The 18325-nt window shown below is 40.5% G+C and overlaps 2 protein-coding genes across 2 annotated transcripts in view; one reads left to right on the top strand and one right to left on the bottom strand.

Moving 5' to 3' along the window:
- Positions 1-72, bottom strand: part of KLHL42 (kelch like family member 42) — a 13000-nt gene extending 12928 nt beyond the window's left edge. Inside the window, exon 1 of the mRNA XM_018085828.3 lies at positions 47-72. Within this exon, the coding sequence (XP_017941317.3) occupies positions 47-72 (26 nt within the window). The remainder of the gene's footprint in view (positions 1-46) is intronic.
- Positions 73-10681: 10609 nt separating this feature from the next.
- Positions 10682-14328, top strand: MANSC4 (MANSC domain containing 4). Its single transcript, XM_008927185.4, has 3 exons — positions 10682-11047; positions 12452-12586; positions 13514-14328. Exons 1-3 carry the CDS (start codon positions 10819-10821, stop codon positions 14200-14202), a joined length of 1053 nt encoding a protein of 350 aa, XP_008925433.4. The 5' UTR covers positions 10682-10818; the 3' UTR covers positions 14203-14328.
- Positions 14329-18325: the final 3997 nt, after the last annotated feature.

The following is an 18325-nucleotide window of genomic DNA, read 5'->3' as shown; positions in this document are numbered from 1 at the left end:
CGCTCCTGATTTGGGCCGGGATCGCAGCTCCAGCCGCAGCTCTGACCCCTTGCCATAAATGTACCGCTGCATCCCTGGAAAAGGGGAACGTTCTCGAACCACACACGCAGGGAAAAAGGACGGTATGTGTACACACAGCCAGAGAGGAGGAGGGAGCGGTACAGCCCGACACTCCATTCCCTAACAAAAAACAACCGACGGGCTCACCTGGCACATCTGGTGCAGCAGTGGGATTTAGGAATCACAAGTGTGATACGTAATTCTGCTATGATTCCTCCCGCATAAGTCCATCTGTGTCTCAGCTTCTGGTTTGGCCTGTGAAGACACTGTATAACCTGTTCTGCTGCTCTATATTCTCTATTTAAACCAAGTTGCTGGAACAGGACATCTCAGGAGAGTGAGCTACATACCAGGGCCCTGAGTTTGTTGGACATGAACAAGGAAAGAGTAAATTAACAACTGGGCATCTTGAGCAGGGATAAAGCAGCAGATTTGCTGTTTGAGTTGTTACATTATTCAAACATAATGACAGTTCTTCAAAACAAAAACAAACAAACAAACAAAAAACAACAAAAAACCAAAACAAAACACCACCTGCTGAAACAGCTGAGGAGATCTGCCATCCCATGTACTCCTATCTGATGATGCTTAATACAAACATGTTCAAAATATATTTATCTTTATAAAGATATTTCTTTCACCTCATATGTTGCAGACCATAGAAAATCTTTTCCTTTAGCAGTAGTGTGACTTATCTCCAGTTATTGCAGATTGCTTAGATTTCAGACAACTCCCTACTTCCACTGCTTGGAAGGGATCTTCCCCCCCCTATTAAAACTTTTCAGAGTGGTATTAGGCTGTTTGGGGTGGGAGGGATGTCCCTCTTTTTTAAGGAAGGCAGAGTTGTTTGCTTTTTAGCATTTCCTCTCACTGTTTTGATCTTCAGCTTCTTCACTCTAGCTCATACAGATGACATGAATGTCAATCTCAGTTACAGGTGTTCTTTCCTGATGACTTTTATACGAGCATTTTTTGAGGTGAGGCAGATTTCTGTGCGTTTTTGTTTTCCACTTCAAATCATTTTCATCATCTTGCTTTTGAAGGGCCCATTTCATGTTCTGGCATCCTTTCCTGTAGGATATCAGCCAGTCCCAAAGAGCTCTCTTTAACAGCCACAGTCCCTCATCAGGTCACTATCACCTCTCACTTTCCTACTAATGAGTTTCACTCTTTGCTTAGTTTGTGTTCCTCTTTCGTTGTCCCTCAATATTTAGTTAATTTTCAAATTCCACTTTCCTGTCTTCTGTTCTTGATGAAGCACTGCATTGTTTTGCTTTCTGAGTTTCTTACACCCACCTGAAGCTCAGTTATGATCACTGGACTGTTTTTTCTCTGCTTCAGGTTCACATCATCAGAAAAGATCATCACACACAAGAGTCTCACCACTTCTGTAGCAGTCCAACCCATAATTCCTTCTTGCACTTTAATTCCCATAGGCAGACATTTAAAGCAATTGTAATCATTCATACTGCAGAGGTAAACAGAGTTCTCATGTTTGGCATGGACAGTAAGCTCCCCTGTTGGAATACAGTATGATTGCCAACACAGTGGTATGATTGCCATCTTTAGACATCTGTTTTGGAGTCTCTTATGTTTCATGTGTTCATAAGTTAGCTCCTAATTGGTGAGTGGTTTTTTCCATGTAGTCAGTTATGGTAAGTTTGACCTCAAAGTGTTGACACTGCAGCCTGGGTAGATGGAATATTTTTTCTGTTGCCTTGTGTGTCTTCCTGTTGCCTGTGTGCCTGCACCTGCCACTCTGCCTGAGTTTTGAGTCCTTCTTCCTCACAGTCCATGAGATTTGTTAATAGACTGGATCAGTTCTGTCACGTACTAATAGGTATTTTCTTTCTGCCAACAAACTTTTGAGGGCACAGACTCCTACAGCTTTCACCAGGAGCTCTCACTTGCCCGAGGGTCAGCAGTGCTCTCTGTTGAATGGCCACTTTTGAAAAAACCTACATGTGTTTCCTTATTCAGTTGTTTTTACTGGGCTTATTGAGAGCTATCTATGCTTTATCCAAGCTTAGGGCAGGGCAATTGTGTTAAGGCAGAGTATGCTGACAGGGCAGTTCCCTTGTTTTTCACTACACTAATCAGTCAGTCTGTATGGTGTGCTTATAGGGTACTTACACTTCAAATGCACCAGGGCAAGGACTACTCTTTTGTTCCACTTTTGTAGAGATAATTTCCTTTGTCTTCCAGTCCACTGCTATGGTTTATGCTCAGATCAATAATACATGCTATTATACTGGAATCAAAGAACAGGTCTTGTTGTTTCACCAGCAGTCGTCTTGGTTGATCTTAAGTGAGTAAGAAGTGTATTTTTCAGAGCTGGAACTCTAGTGCTAGAGCTACAAAATCAAAATCTATAGTTCAGAGCCATAAAAGATTTGAATGATTTTTTGAAACAAATATGAAAGACCATCTGTCATTCTACAAGAACACGCTGAAGCATGAAACAACATGAAAACAATCGTGGTAGATGTTAAATGAGTTTGTGATAAAACATACCCTGAAGGACAAGATATTTACACAGAGAGGAAGACAAGAGTAACTTTGCTCAGCTTTTCAATACCTATCTTTTAGAGCCAAAGCTCCTGGGGCAAAATCTTCAAGCTGTTTTAGGTAGTTCCGGTTTCTTTACAGTACCTGAGAGAAAAATTTATCTCAAGGAAAAGGGTTCTTAAATGCCAACAAACAGACCAGGAAGACACCAGAGAGTCTCAGTCAGGGCTCTCTTGCTCTAGAGTTGAGATGGCTATTTCTGCTTGGGATTCACAGTCTGGACATTTTTTTCCCTGTGCCTGGTGTCTGAACTATTTTCCTGTAATTAATGCCGAATTATTTCCAAGGCTGAAAAGAGATCACTCTTTTCTTTTAGAAAGACTTGGAAATGGAAGAAGCTCTTTTATACAGCAGCTACATTGTATTAGACCATTCAACCATGATACAGAAAATCTAAGCCTTTCTCTTCCTGGGCATACCTTTCTGTAGCCCTCTGACTTTTCCAACATAGCAAAAGAAAGGGAACACAGAGAGCCAGGAGGAGCTACGGCTTCAGAGGCAGGAACAGTATAGCCAGAGATAAGTAGACAGAAGTGGCACTAATCCTGTTTTGTGTGGAACTCAGCTCATGCTTCCTGACTGGCAAGGAATGCCTATGGGGCTGGTGTGAGCCTGCTCTGTGTGCTAGGGCTGAAGCCTGCTTACACTTTGGATTCACTTCAAGTGTCTTACAGTGCTTAGATTTACTTAGAAAACCATGGCCACTTGTTTTTCCTCTGTGACACTCAATGACTTTGTGTAATAAGCTGGGTCTCCAGACTGGCAAGGTCAGAAGACACAGCAAAGGGAGGGTGGAGGGATCACCAAAGTACCAGTGATAGGGAGTCAGAATGACAAATGCTTTTCTTGTCAGGAAACCTGGTTTACATATACATGAAACATATCCTGAATTTCTCTGGGGGTTTAACCCAAGATCACACAAAAAATATGCAGCAGAAGAGAACCAAACCCTTAAGCATCAGTACAGTGCCTAAGGGAAGTGGTTTTGTGCTTGTTTTAGGCAAACCTCTTGATTTAATGCAGATACACTGGATAACACTTGAGAGTAACACCAACCTAAATGCTCTAAGGATAGAACCACATAGAGTGAAAAAAAACAGTGAGAAAATTGAATTCCTTTCAGCCTTATTAGTCTAAAGTCTGAAATGGAACAGAATCAGGGGTTATTTAAAATATACATGCTATCTAATATAAAATATAAAGTGCCCCATTCTTCCCTCTGAGACGCCAGGGAATTGTATTGCACTGCCAGGGAACTCTGAATTGAGTAATAGTGGAATTACTCAAGAGAGGAATTATTCTTTTGGAAAGGATTTGCCACTGCTGCCATTGTTTAGTATTTTCCTTGTCATGGGATACAAAGTAAGCATCTATGGAACATAGGAAATATCCTGCAGTATTTCAGCATTAAAAAATACCAGTGTTCTAAAGGATCTTGGCATTTCTGAGAGGAACTGACTGGAGCATAATTTTACTTCAACTGAAATTTCTATCATTTGTGAAGGATGACTTGCCAAATAAAGGTAATTTCTTTTTTCAGATTCACAGCCAAACAAAGCACTTCTTACCCAATGCCATTAGCAATGCTACTCCAAAAAAAAAAAAAGAAAAAAGGCACTCCTATTTCTAATAGTGCTTTATTTCCTAATATTTTCTGTTTATTTTTTTTCTGCTTTTAATTTACTATTTAACTTGTTCCTTGCAACAAAGGTATGCTGCAACACTACGGCAAAAATACTTGGAGCGTTATTCTTTTTTGAATACAGATTATTTACTACCAAGTACTTATCCCTGCTTTAGTGGAATCTGAGTGATTAGTATTAATGCTAAAGTGTGTGCTGCTGAGCTCTCCCTGGGCAGTAGAAAGGCTGTTCCAATAATCTGTGTGCTCGTGGGCATTCTGTGAGGATCATGAGGAGGTTCAGGCACCAGACAGCAGAAAGGAGGTGTAAGTGTGTAAACTGTTACAAGGGCCTTCAATCTGTTCCATTTTTTATTCCTAAGACCTAGTAAGGAATTTCCTTGAAACTCTCTCCGGTGAAATAAATGTTCCCTGACAAAAACTGAACAGGGGTCAGGCTGCTGGAGTGCTCTGCCTGCTGCTGTACCCCTGTCAGGGATGTTTGCTCTGCACAAATGCATTGTGCATCCACAGCCAGGAATTTCTTGGGTAGCTAGAGGAGACTAAACTGGGTGCTTTCAAAACAGCACATATTCTTTAATCCTGGTGCAGACAGGCAGAGCTGAGTTTTAGTACATAATAACTAGGTAAGATGAATGGTAATCCACATGGAAGACTTTCACTAAGTATCCAGCTGTATAAAATGCATCACAATATTGAAACTCCATCCCCTTTGCCTAGTTTCACGTTCTGCCATAAATCAGCATTCGTTCATTAGTGTTTGCTAAACGTTGTGCCTTTTGTCATAAACCTTGGCTCAAGCTTGTATGTATGCCAGTAGATTTATATTTGTATAAATCTGACCTGGCTAAGACTTCTGTTGCTCTTTGTTTGAACACACAGATTCCAGCCTTCGTACAGAGGTTTTACCAGAATTAGTCTGAAGACAAGCTCCAAGACAATCTCAGGGCCTGGCAGCCCCTTGGAAACAAGGGTTTAAAAAATAGTTTGCACAAAGTCCCAGGAACAGAAACTGTAATATTTTACCTCTATTTACCATGTTGCTGGGACGGGACTGAAACCAGAATCTTGGAGCCAACTGTCCCAAACCTTGGAGAAGGTCAGATTCATTAAAAATGTGATATATTGCTCCAAACCAAAACCTGACCACTAATAGCTGTTTTTGACAAAACAGTTCTCTTAAAAAATGCTGTTTTGTTGGACTTTTGACATTTTGAAAGAATATTTCGATTTCAAGGAAAATTTTAAAGGAGAAGGCAAGCAAGCACATTATTTGAATAATGTCAAAAAGATTTGCTCGGATTTTTTTTTTCAAAGTATTTATGTTTCATTATTTTGTGATCCCTTACATTAGTATTTTGTAACTTTTATACCGTAACAGAGTTACACTGACATATTCTGGCATTATCAAAATATTTAGCTTACGTAAAATTTTGACCTTACAATTGCTGTAATAAAGGGAAAGCACATGTACATATCTCAGAAAAATGAGATAAAGATGATTTCAACACAGGCCTGCAATTCAGTTTATTTACGTGGAGCACAACACAGTCAGAGAACTTCACTGACTTCATGCTGATGTCCCATGGAATTGTGCTGCACATTTGATTAAATTTGCTTACTGATGTTCAAAGGAGGACTCTTGCAGGTTCTTACCTCACCTGGGGAACTGCAGGCTTCAGTCTCACTTCAAGCCAACATGTTTGCCTGTAGCTGTAGCAGAGAAGTGCTTTGCATAGGTAGGTCCAGTCTCTTCCCACACCTGGGACAGGCTGGGTCTGTGCTGGGAGCAATCATTCCCTGAATACTTGTGCGATGTCGTGGCAGCATCAAGGAGTGCTGTGCTGCCTCCCCTGGGCCTCAGGGGATATCTCTCACTTCTCTCCTGATACCTGCCTGGAAAAGGGAAGATACAGACAGGAGGCCCAGCTGTCCTCTCTCATCTAGTCTGCAGTTCCATGAGGGATGTGTCCCTCTAATCACACCAACTTAACCACTGCAGGTGGAAGGAGGAGCTATCAAAGACAGCCACCACTGGGACAGAGCAACCACCACCACTGCCTCCCACAGCTGCTCAAAGAGCATCAGTGCCTAAGTTCCAGCTTGACCCAGGCCATGGGCTGTCCTGCCCACACTAGGGCTGAGAGGGACTTCACAACAGGTGGCAGAGAAGCACAGGACAGACACAGCACAGGCAGCAGATGACCCACAAACAAAAGCCAACGCACTGATCTGACTACAGGATCAAAGCTTTGGCCTTTTCAGTCTTTTTCAGGAGTGCTTTCCTGTATCAAGGCTGAGAGAATTGGGATTGTTCAGCCTGGAGAAGAGAAGGCTTCAGGGTTACTTAATTGTGACCTCCAGTGCCTACAGGGAGCCTATGAGGAGGATGGAGAGAGACTATTTACAAACGCCTGGAGTGGCAGGAAAAGGGGGAATGACTTCAAACTGACAGAGAGTAGGTTTAGATTGGATATTAGGAAAAAATTCTTTCCTGTGAGGGTGATAATGCACTGGCACAGGTTGTCTAGAGAAGCTGTGGATGCCCCATCCCTGGAAGTGTTCAAGGCCAGGTTGGATGGGGCTCTGAGCAACCTGGTCTGGTGGAAGGTGTCCCTGCCCATGGCAGGGGGTTGGAACAAGATGATCATTAAAGTCCCTTCCAACCCAGCCCATTCTATGATTCTATGATTATATAGATCCTTTCTGGTCTTCATATATTCTGAGTAATAGAACCATGTATTCCATAGAAACTAAATATAGTTCCCAATGTCAAGATATATCTGTTGCTTTATATGGAAAAAGTGTCTGATTTTGTTTATATTTGGCAAAAAAAGAGTTAATGCCTCATGATGAATCCTTTGTGCTTGGTAGCTCTTGGATTGTGCCATTCTCACTGCCAGCCCAGGTGGGAAATTTCAGGTGCTGTCTCTAAGAGGAATCATTAAAAAGATATTTTTTTTCCTGTGTGGCAGGTTCATCTATATCTCTTTTACTGAAAGGTCTGCAAAAACATCCATGTTCTCACAGAAAACAGGCAACTGCCTTTTTGTTTTCCAGGAAGAAATTTGAGCAGATGGATGAAAAGAATTACTAAATAACACAAAGTGCTGGTCTGAAACTGGCCGGAGACTCCTTACTAACAGCAAAAGTCCTTGATCCCTCTTTGCAGAGCACAAGGAACAGTCGGTCACTGGTTTGCAGGTAAGACTCAGATATTTCCTTCTTGCAAAATGTTTGTGAATTAAAATTTCAGCATTAATTTATATATATATGCATTTTTCATAGAAAAGTCAAAGTAAAATTATGGGGAAGCAAGGCAGAAGATTCGAAAATTTAATAGACAGAACTTTTCAGTTTTTAAAGGAAATTGCCTAAAGCAGCCATATGTTTACTTATTTGTTTCAATCTCTTTATATTTAATTAAATAGAAAGTTTCCCTGTAGCTACTCTTGCTCTCAAAATTTGCTCAGAAACAGAGAAAGAAAAGAGAATAACAAGTAATGGAAGGGAAAAAAAGCTGCGTAGTTCAAGTACAGAGCAGAACATATGAAGGCATTAAGAGCAGCAATGTGTCTACTGGCAAACTGTGAAAACAAACAAAAAAAAGAGAGGTTTTTAAATATACCTTGAAAACACATAGATCTGTACACAATAGGATTGGTTACCCAAGCTTACTTTTGCAAATACATAATTAAATATTATGCACAGTGAATACGATCCCTTACTGTGTTTGGTGGCTGCCTCAATGGAAGTAACAGGTAGTTGTGGATTTTTTTACTTTATACAAAACATGATGCCAGAGGAAGACTTACTGGATGGTCTGGCAGATGCTTATGTGCTCAGGCATGTTCACATCCAGTCGTGCACTTTATCCTGATGTCTGGACAAAGCACCACTAAAATCACAGAACTGGTGTGGTATTGCAGGTCCAGCAACTGCAGTAGGTCACAGCACTAGTCCTTAAGTTTTAAATTTCTTCTCCTGAAAAGGAAGATGTAAACATGCTTGTTATCTACACATACACTTTGCAAGGCCTCAAACATAGAAACCCAAAGGAACTGAGACAGCATAATCTTTTAAGTAAAAATACATATACATAAAAATACATACACCTTTAAAGCTACCTATTACATCTAATGTTTTGCTCGTGCAAGTAAATAGATTTATTTAAATGGACTAAAGGCATATTCAGCTTTGTCCAATATAAATACTTACTCTGTATCAGTTTAATCTCCTTGTTAAATGCTTCCCCAAGTTTTGCAGAGTCTCCTGGATTTCTGTTCTTGCAGACTTGGGAAGTGTAGGAGCGAGGAAAGCAATCAGGAATTTTGCATGTGAGTCTTACAGAAGAAAATAGATCTAAAATTCCTACTAAATGTATTGCCAAAATACAGGCATGTCTTTCAAAATTCTGAGTTTGTCCCATATCAAGTGATGCTTTGGATTACTAGGAAAGTAGGAACAAACCTTTTAGAAAAATACATTGTCAATAGTGCTTGTAGCAATTGTAGAGAAATGTCTAAAAATTTCCCTGTGCAGTTCACTGAATGCAAGCTAACAGGTCTATTAAAATGCATTTAAGGTTTTAATTTGTGATTTTCACAGAGATGAAAATGAAAACAAAGCACATCAAACTACCAGAACTAAATAAAACAACACAAGTACCAAGAGCTGGTTTTCAGGACAGAGGCTTAAAGGATTACCCACTTCCCCCCTTTCTTATAATTTAATTCTTGTATTCCCCACAACAGACATTTATTTGGAATCCTCCTAATTATAATTCCAATGAATAAAATAATGCCTTGGCCTTGCTATTGGATCAACAGGACTAATCCTGCTCTGGGCTTTATTACCTTCCAAGGAGCTCTGAAAGGAACACAATTGTTTACGTGTTGGTTCATTTCCAAACTCGGGGCCTTGTTTTGCAAAACATCAGCTATAATGACTAAAAAATTAAAATGAATTTGAGGTTTCCCCCACTCCATGTAACTAATCTATACTTTATGTAGAACTAAGGAAATTCCTTGATTCTAGTCTTGAAGGATAAAAAGGCAGTGTAAACTATTTTATATATTCAACGCACAGTTTTTATTGCAGACAACTGTATTTCTACCTAATTTTCTCAACCTCACTATACAGTCCAGTGAGTTTAAATCAATTCATGTATTGTAATAATTTAAGGCCTTTCTGTGTGAAAGGCATGCAGATGTGGGAATCAGGGGTCAGACTTGGTCCTATTAAGAAACAAATCATGTGGGAGTTTCAGGTTTCAGACCAGGTGCTTGAAAAATCGCCTCCCTCTATGTCAACGATGTTTTCCTTCTGGCAGGCCTTTTCCAAGCTTAAACAGAAGCAGAAAACCCCATATAGACTGCTGAATATTCTTAAACTTATTGGTGGCAGAACTTTGATTACCTGTTGGGTCTGGAGATCACAGAATCATAGAATATCCTGAGCTGGAAGGGACCCACAAGGTTCATTGAAATCCAGCTCTTGGCCCTGCACAGACACCCCAGCAATCCCACCATGGGCCTGAGAGCGTTGTCCAAACACTTCTTGAGTTTTATCAGGCTTGGAGCTGTGCCTACTGCCCTGGGAGCTTGTTCAGTGCCCAACTACCCTCTGGGGGAAGAAGCTTTTCCCAGAATCCAACCTAAGCCTCCTTGCAGCTCCAGCTGTTCCCTGGAGTCCTGTCACTGGTCACCAGAGAGCAGAGGTCAGTGCCTGCCCCTCCACTGTCCCTCGTGAGGAAGCTGCAGGTGGCCATAAGTCTCCCCTCAGTCTCCTCCAGGCTGAACAAACCAAGTGTCCTCAGCTGCTTCCCCTCAAGGCCCTTCACCATCTTCATAACCCTCCTCTGGATGCTCTCTAATGACTTGAATGTAGGTTACAGCCTTCTCCAGTCATATTCATCTAGTCCGAGATCTTTGTAAATAAAATTGTATTGTGCTTGCCATCAAAACAGAGTAGGGAAAGGGAACAAATTTCTACCTATGGCTGGCAGACAGAATGAGACAGTTCAGTTTGTTAATAAAGAAGGAAAGTATATTTGCAGCCACCAGGTAATTCAAAAAGTGTTCAGAAACTAAACTGAGCTGTTTCTCCTGTGTTGAGTGTAATAGTGTGCCTGAACAAAGTGAGGTGAAACAATATGCTGTTCACCATTTTTCACCAAATGTTAAGGCTGGTTTGGTCTCAGAAGGACAAGACACACACACTCTTGTCCAAAGAAACAAGTTTTCTGAATGACAAAAAACAACGTGTGCCTTTTGTCTCTCAAAAACTGTCTCCAAATAATTAAGTTAGAGGACAACAATAGTAACTATTATAATCCTATGTAGCTCATAAAATGGTTGCTTTCTTCCAGCAGCTGTCCAAACAGCACTATGGGAATTGTTTGGCAAAAAACCATCCCCTGGCTCACATCCCTGGCAGAATTGACAGCATCCTCACCCCTCCAGGGATTGTCTCTTCCAATGCTGGTTCAGCCTTCAGTGCATCCATGGAGCACAGTGCACAGTGACTGAGCCCATCACCCCAAGGCAATGGTTCTGCTGGTGGCAGTAGCAGAAGTGCTGTTGGTGCTGGGTTTGGCTGTGGAGTCCCACTCACTCTGCTCACCCACCACCTTTTACAAGAACTGCTGGATCCGGCGCTTCCCAGGCTGCCTGATTGACCTGCAGGAGTCACAGAGGAGGGGAGCCCGGATGCTGAAGGTTTATGCAGAAGTCTCACCCCAACAGTGCAGCAGAAGCTGCTGCCTTCTGAAGAATGGTGAGTGTTTATTGTCAAGATTGTGGCACACGTTAAAATTTACATACAAGAAACACATTTTGGGTAATGCTTATATAAACATTCCTTTATTTGAAGAAGAAATGGGGGAGAGGATCTATGCATTTTTTTGAGGCAGGAAAGCAGAGACACCTTGTAACTGTTCTCCCATTTTCAGTCCCATAGAAAGGAAATTGAAAATCTTAGTTTTCTGGAAGACTACACTAGAAACATGTGAAAATCTTAGGGTCTGCTCTGAAATTTTAGGTCTGTGTTACAAAGCTTATAGACAATGCCAACATTAAAAGAATGACTCTTCAGTATTCATCACCATCTACTCCTGTAGAGAACAACCAGTGACAGTGATTCCAACAGCACTTTTTTTCATGGAGTATGGCATCAGAAAGAGGAGGGAGTGCACAATTTTCCTCTGAAATACAAGAATATTAATTTCCTTGGAGAAAGCACTCTCTTATTCTGTGTTCACACCATGTTTGTGGTGCAAACCAAGTATAACATTAATATGAACAATAAAGTTATAGCAATAAATGATAGCAGTTATTGAGCTGGCAACCCCTTTTCCCTAGCCTTGTAAACTCAGAATAAAAATAAGAAAAATCATTGTTTATTTTAAGCCCAGTACTGTACTTTGTATCACACTGCACTGGTACGCTATAGGAGTATATTTTAGGAGAATACATGAAGTGCATGTCTGTGGTGCCTAAATTTTCAAAACTCACAAGACTTGAAGAGGGTTTTGGATATGGAGGATGAAAGCGAGGAACCAGTTACTAAAAAAGTCAATATAAATTTTGATGAAATTTTGAATTATGAGCAAAAATATGACCTTGGCAATCTGACAGTGACATAACTGCCATCAGCATTCCTGGGAAGAATCAAATTCTGTCTTAAATAATGTGAGGAAATAAAAATTTAATACATTTCAGCAATGTTCTTCCTATTTGGACAACAAACTTTTTCTCATAGAACAAGGTACTGGATACCTTACAGAGATAATTAATGGTAACTTGGAATCTCCTTTTTATATTCTGACATAGTCAAGCAAAAATTTGTTACAATCTTAACTAAAATAGAGACAGTAGAGGGCATTTCAACGATACACTTTAAATCAGTTATTATTTAATCAGAGACACATTTAGAACACAGGTGGCTATTCTGGTCCAGATGTAAAAAAGAATATAATTATAAGTAGTTCTACTTTTTTGACTGTATGCTCAATTAGTTTGCATGATAATGAGAGACCCACAGTATTTGGTTCTCTCTTCCCATAGGATCTGGCCAGAGCTGCCCAGTATTAATGATCTTCTGATTTAAATAACATAATAATGTGCAAAATGCAATGGTCATTCTTCTGAGAAGCTCAATTTTATTCTTTATGGATTGTAGTTTCCTGCAATCTAGCAGTGTTCTACCATGGAGCCATCCACGAGAATAGGAACTGCCTGCACATGTCTTGCCCAGCATTGGAAAGCTGCATCCTGAAGGCTGGAATCAATGTCATTTTGTACAACATCACAACAGGTAATTAGGCACTTCATTTATAAAGGCTGAAAACACAGCAACTAGAGAAAATGTTAAAATTATACCCAGTCAGCTGCTGTGCTAGAAGATGTTCTGAAGTAATATGCTTCTGAAGTAAAAATGCTTAAGACTTTTTTCCTTCTTCACTATGTACCTCCAGCTGAAAATACTTCCCCCCTTTCTCCACTCAGTGAGAAAAAACCTTAAAGATACAGCCTGCTCTCAAGATTCATGCTCTGAGTAACTTCTCAGTACTGTTTGCCCAATATTTGGGCAAACACCTACCAGGTCTGAGAGACTGAGGTTGCCACTGCTCCATGTCCCCAGATCCAAGCAGTAGCAAGGCTGAAAATTTTTTCTCATTAGGCACATGCACAAAGAGCACACAGGTTACAGAGCCAAACACATGAAGCAGGCACACAACCACAGGTAGCACCAAAAGCCTCATCCTGCTTTTTCTAGCTCACAGGATGGAGATCTGTTAGTGAAAATATATATATACACACATATAAAATGCAAACCTACCCAGCAGCTGGGTTGAGATGCTCAGTCTGCCCAGTCTGGACCCCAGTCTCCCCAGTTGCTGTCACCTGATGTTTGAGCCCCAGGGGTGCAGCTTCCCTCCAGCTGCTGGTGCAGACTATCACACACACACACAGAGCTTTCTGGGATTTCCCTACCCCCAGTAACCTAGATCCCACCCTTTCCTCACCTTTGGTTCCTTCCCCAAGCATCCCATAATAAGTCTTGTGCAATCCCAAAATGCACTTCCCTTGCATCCCTTGAGGTGTCCCACAGCCTCCAGCCCAAAAGGTGCTGGTGGGTATTATTTGGGCTCCCTGACCTGCCACTGTCTCTGTGCAGTCCTTTTGTGGGTGTGCAGACCAGCTCTTATCACACAAAACTAACACTGTTATGATTTCATAGGGATTGATCCAGATCTTCTTATTTTTGAAAAACTGACATCCAAAGAGCCAAATATTCACTCCTCACGGAGTGAATACGAAAGGCAGAATAGCACAAAGACCACCGAGGGGGGAAGATGCCAACACCACAATGCCACATCAAGTTCTCCTCTGCTCCACGCTCCAGCCTCTACCACAAGCCATGGCTTAACATTAAACACTTACACCTCCAGCACAAGCCTCATGGTCCAAAAAAACGAAGTTACTACTTATTCCAGGGCAGAAACTTTTCCAACAGATGACCAATTTGCCAAGAGGACAAGCACAATTTCAGTAAGCACCAGGCAAGCCACCAGCTCAGACGAGAAGACCGAGAACTCATCTTTGACATCCAGGTCTGCCAGTGGAGTATCCCACATGCCCACTCCTCCTCGTCTGAACAGCAGCAAGCAACACCTGAACGAAACCAAAGGCTACAGTGGTAGGAATTCTACTTCAGAAAATGAGGCACCTGCTTGGGAAGTGTCAGCTTTGGGAGTCTGGTTGATTCCTGTTGTTCTTTGCTCTTCTCTCCTCTGCCTTTGCTGTTGCACTGTTGCTCTCACGACAGGGCGCTGCAGCAGCAGGAGAGCTCAGTATAAGCCCATAAGGAGAAGAACAAAAATGTCAAGACAATTCATAAAATATACTACTGTCAAAAGTAATTTGTAAAACACTTGTCAGCATCCTTTCTATGGAACAAATAGGCTTTTAAAAGTGCATCCTATATACCACTTTATTTCTTTTACAGAAGCAATGATATTTTTTTCATAATATTTCAGTTATAATTTAATTCTTGTCAGATGAAACACAATTCCCCTGCCTCTTTAGCTAAGAAGTACACACTCATAGCTCCCACTGTGTGCTCAGAGGTGTTCAAGCATGTTTTGGTTCATAATCTGATGCCAAGTGATGTCTAACAAACAGTGTAACACTTTCCCTAATTTAAGAGAGCAGGTTCACTGCAGCTGTACCTATTAGCACATCTATGTGTCAGAATATTATTTAATTAGTAAGATTAATGCAGTGTTCAAAGACTAAACTGATGAGGTTGTAAGGCCACATGAATACCTAGTTACACCTGAGCAGATTTCAGAAGAAAAGACCTCTCTAAAATTATATGTTAGTCCACATTGATCAGCACTGGAACTTAGAAAACTGGAGTTTAAAAAACCCCTTTTTTATAGTATTTTATTGACATCATACACTAATTTGTATGTAATAGAAGAGAGATTGACACAGGATAAGAACATTTTAGAAGGGTAGTGTTATTTAATCAGTTGAAATAACACAAAAGAAAATTCTTCTATTTCAGCTAGAAAACTTAGAATTAGGTATGACTTGTTTTTAAGGGCAGTCCTATGCTTATGTATGAAGTGATAAAAACTCTATAGGTGTGACCACTGCATGATGTACTTTAAATTTGAACAGCCTTTTATCATCAAATTGTACTTTCCTAATTCATAATGTGGCTGAATCTAGTCTAAATATCACAAAAAATTTCAGCTAAGAATGATGAGACCCCAAAGGCTCTTCTGAGTTACAGTTGACAGGTATTCTTTTCTAGTTTTTTGACACCAAAAGGAAAGGAGCTAGGAGGAAGCAACCAAAATACTCTATATTTTATCAAAGGATGAATGTGGTGATATTGTAAATAAAGAATGTTTATCATCATCTTAGGGTAGTCTTCATGGACCTGACCCCAAAATGTAAAAGTCTCAGGGGTGACTCCTTTCATTAGGAAACAAAGGCACAGGTGCATCAGAGGAGGAACTCGGTTCCTCCAGCTGTAGATGCCTGGGATGTCCTTTGTATCCTTTCTCCACATCTTACACTGAGATCATCAATAGGCTCCTTTTTAGACCAGGAGCTGCAGACTGTGTGGCTCAGGATTTTCTTTGTACAGTGCTCTACTTCAAATTCCCTCTCAAATTCTGAAGGAGAAGGTCGTGGCTCAGCAAACCACCCTTCTGTTAATGACATAAGCAGGCTTAGCTCCATTTATAAAGTCTTCACCAAGAAATTAGTGCTTTGCAAAGTTCATGTTTTGACCTCTACCACATTCACAGATCACAAATCTGATCAAGTACATTAAATAAACTGATTAATCACGTGCTCCATGTCAAGTTGTGGTACTTCTCATCTCACTCAGTACTGATGACAAGCGTGTTTTGTCATACAGTTCTCCCCCAACACACTTCAGCCAGCACTGTCACACCAATTTGCAATGAAAGTGCTTTTTAAATTATTTTTCTCCTCATAATTTTTAAAATCATGTAACCAAGGAAAAAACACTTTAAAACCAACTTACATCCAAACTGTAAGCTACCTGAGCATCTGCTGACAGCCTGCAGACTGCAAACTCAATGGTGCTTGGCCTCTGCCAGCTTGTCTAACTCCTCCATCCTATGAATGACCCTCCATAGCAGCTTGATTCAAGAAAAAAAAAAAGAAAAAAAAAAGCTAGTCCTAAGGGATGGACACTACTGTTAAATTTGAAAAAGAAAAAAAAAGGAAATCAACTCCTGAAAAAAAGAGAAAACCTGCTATTCTTACACATTCCTACAAATGCAAAGACTAGCACATATATCTTTTCCCTAGATAGGACACACTAACATGCCAGAAACACAAACCTCTGCAAGGAGGCATTAGTTTTGACAGAAATAAGTCAGAGGTAGTATAGTATCTTCTTTCAAAAAGGTGGGGTTTCACCTCCCTTTACTCTTAGAAAAGTGCCTTTTATCTGATAATTGATGAGCTGTGCTGACTGCATCAAGTCACAGTCATTCTATGGTTTCTTCATCTCCAGATTAGTGACTGTATAGTGCATTTAACAGCACCTTGATGTTCCTTTAATGCTTACCCTCAATATAGTGTTCTGTAGAGTCATATAATGTAACTAGGACTTCAGAACTCACCAGAAAAAGAAAATGAGGCAAAGTGAAAATTTATGCGCAAATGCTTTTGGGCCAGGATGGAATGACTGAAGTAAGATCATGTTCTGGAGAACCTTCTTGGTTTGTTGTCATATAGGGAAGAAAATAGGCAGGAAAAGGGTTATATGAAGCACAATAGCAGAACTCTTTTATTACAGACTAAGGGAGTCACAAGAAAATAAATACATACATTTTAGGTATGAGGGAAAGCAAGAAGATGGTTTGTCCAGACAGCACATCCCTTTTTAGGCAACCGTTCCTTTATCCTTTACTTAGCAATGCTATGCCTGAAAACAGGGTAAAAGTGTCCACTCTTTGGAATGTTTATATGGGGGGTAAAAGAAAGATTAGTCTCCTCAAGAGCACCAGTGAAACTAAGCATTACTAGTATTCCATTCACACAGGTATGTGCAGAGGGATGCACACCTTAGTCATTAATTTGTATTATAATGTACATGATATGTTAGTAAGTGACCATTGCTAAGGATGGATTTATTATTGTCCTGTACAGGTGTTTTAACCTGGAAGTCTATTAATCTCTAACTCTTCACAGGTTTTAAATTTCAGCGGGAAAATAGAGATGTGTCATTTACTTCATAAAAACACGTGCTACATTATACATCACTGAGACTCCCACTGGAGTTAAGATCCCAGTGCTCCAGATATTCTACATTAATTACAGAGAAATGCTGTCACCTTCAAACACAAACAGCTCAGAGGGAGAAGGACAAAACCAGAGAGAAACTTCCAAGATGAGAAAGAGCTCAAAATAGCATCCAGGCTGCCTTTGATCCAGTCCAGTGCATTACACGGGCTGTCCTGTAACATATAAACCATCAGTAAAAATCACAAGTGTTAGTCTGAATTTTATATTGCCTCTGATTCCAGAAGCTTGATTGGGCACTTACAGGATTATAAAGGTTTCTAGTTTTCCTGACAGGTTTCTTAGCAAGGAGAGGAAGTACCATTGAAAACCAAGGTTGCAGATTTCCAAGGCCAGCTGGCAAGGTGTCCTATAGCCAGATACTACTGGAAACGAGTATCCTTGACATTCAGCTTCTGATGGGAACTGTTGGATGTGGTTAGGGAACACAATGAATTATTCCCAACATTGTTCTTGGCCAGTAGGCATCATCTGTTGTTAGCAGAGACATTTGGCTGTCCTGGTGCTCAGGAGACAATCACCTTTTATCCTGCCTATATTGAAACATTTAGAGAGTGTACATAAGGGAGGCTTGAACTCTTCAGACAGAGCTGTAGGAGCCTGTGAATTTTAAGTTTTCCATGAATTAGCTGTGATACAACCAAATAAAAAATCAGTTTCCCTTGCTCTTCTTTCTACCAGATAGCAGAATTAGTAACATCAAATTGTTATTTTAACTATGACTTCCAGAGTTCCACTTAGGTCCATTCAAAGTCTACAAAGAGCAAAGGAAAATTGAGTTGTCCTCTGCTGCAGAGAGGATTTTATCAGGTGCTCATGTCCTGAGCAGTAAAGGACAACTTTATGGAGACAATCAAGCTTATGAGGTTTTTTAAAACACTTAAGGGCATTACTCTTGACAATCTTGTACAAGACATGCAAAACAGAAGTTGCTACATACACTTGCTCATATGCCAGTCCTTCTGCAAGCACTGACAAAGCTAATTAAGGAAACAAATTTCCCTTGTGTACATACTAGAACAAAACTGCCTTTGGAATAGAGCCAGGCACAACTCCAAGCACCACCCATACCACTCTCTGAGTCAAAGTGCAGTTACTTCCTCAGTAATTTTGGTTTCATGGCTGTTCAAAAAAGATTTGGAATCACACAGATGTACTATTTCAAATGAGAATTTTAAACATTGCCCTCCTTATC

Source organism: Manacus vitellinus, unplaced genomic scaffold, assembly GCF_001715985.3.
Source record: "Manacus vitellinus isolate BGI_N305 unplaced genomic scaffold, ASM171598v3 scaffold_88_pilon, whole genome shotgun sequence".
In the NCBI taxonomy this organism is placed as follows: Eukaryota; Metazoa; Chordata; class Aves; order Passeriformes; family Pipridae; genus Manacus; species Manacus vitellinus.
This window is presented reverse-complemented; position numbering and strand designations above follow the sequence as displayed.

What these genes read in the sequence shown, in the direction of transcription:
- MANSC4 (XM_008927185.4), top strand. Translation starts at nt 10,819, where the DNA reads ATGGTTCTGCTGGTGGCAGTAGCAGAAGTGCTGTTGGTGCTGGGTTTG. An exon ending in CTGCTGCCTTCTGAAGAATG is followed by an intron (nt 11,048 to 12,451) that starts GTGAGTGTTTAT and finishes TATGGATTGTAG; the next exon opens with TTTCCTGCAATCTAGCAGTG. An exon ending in TTTGTACAACATCACAACAG is followed by an intron (nt 12,587 to 13,513) that starts GTAATTAGGCAC and finishes ATGATTTCATAG; the next exon opens with GGATTGATCCAGATCTTCTT.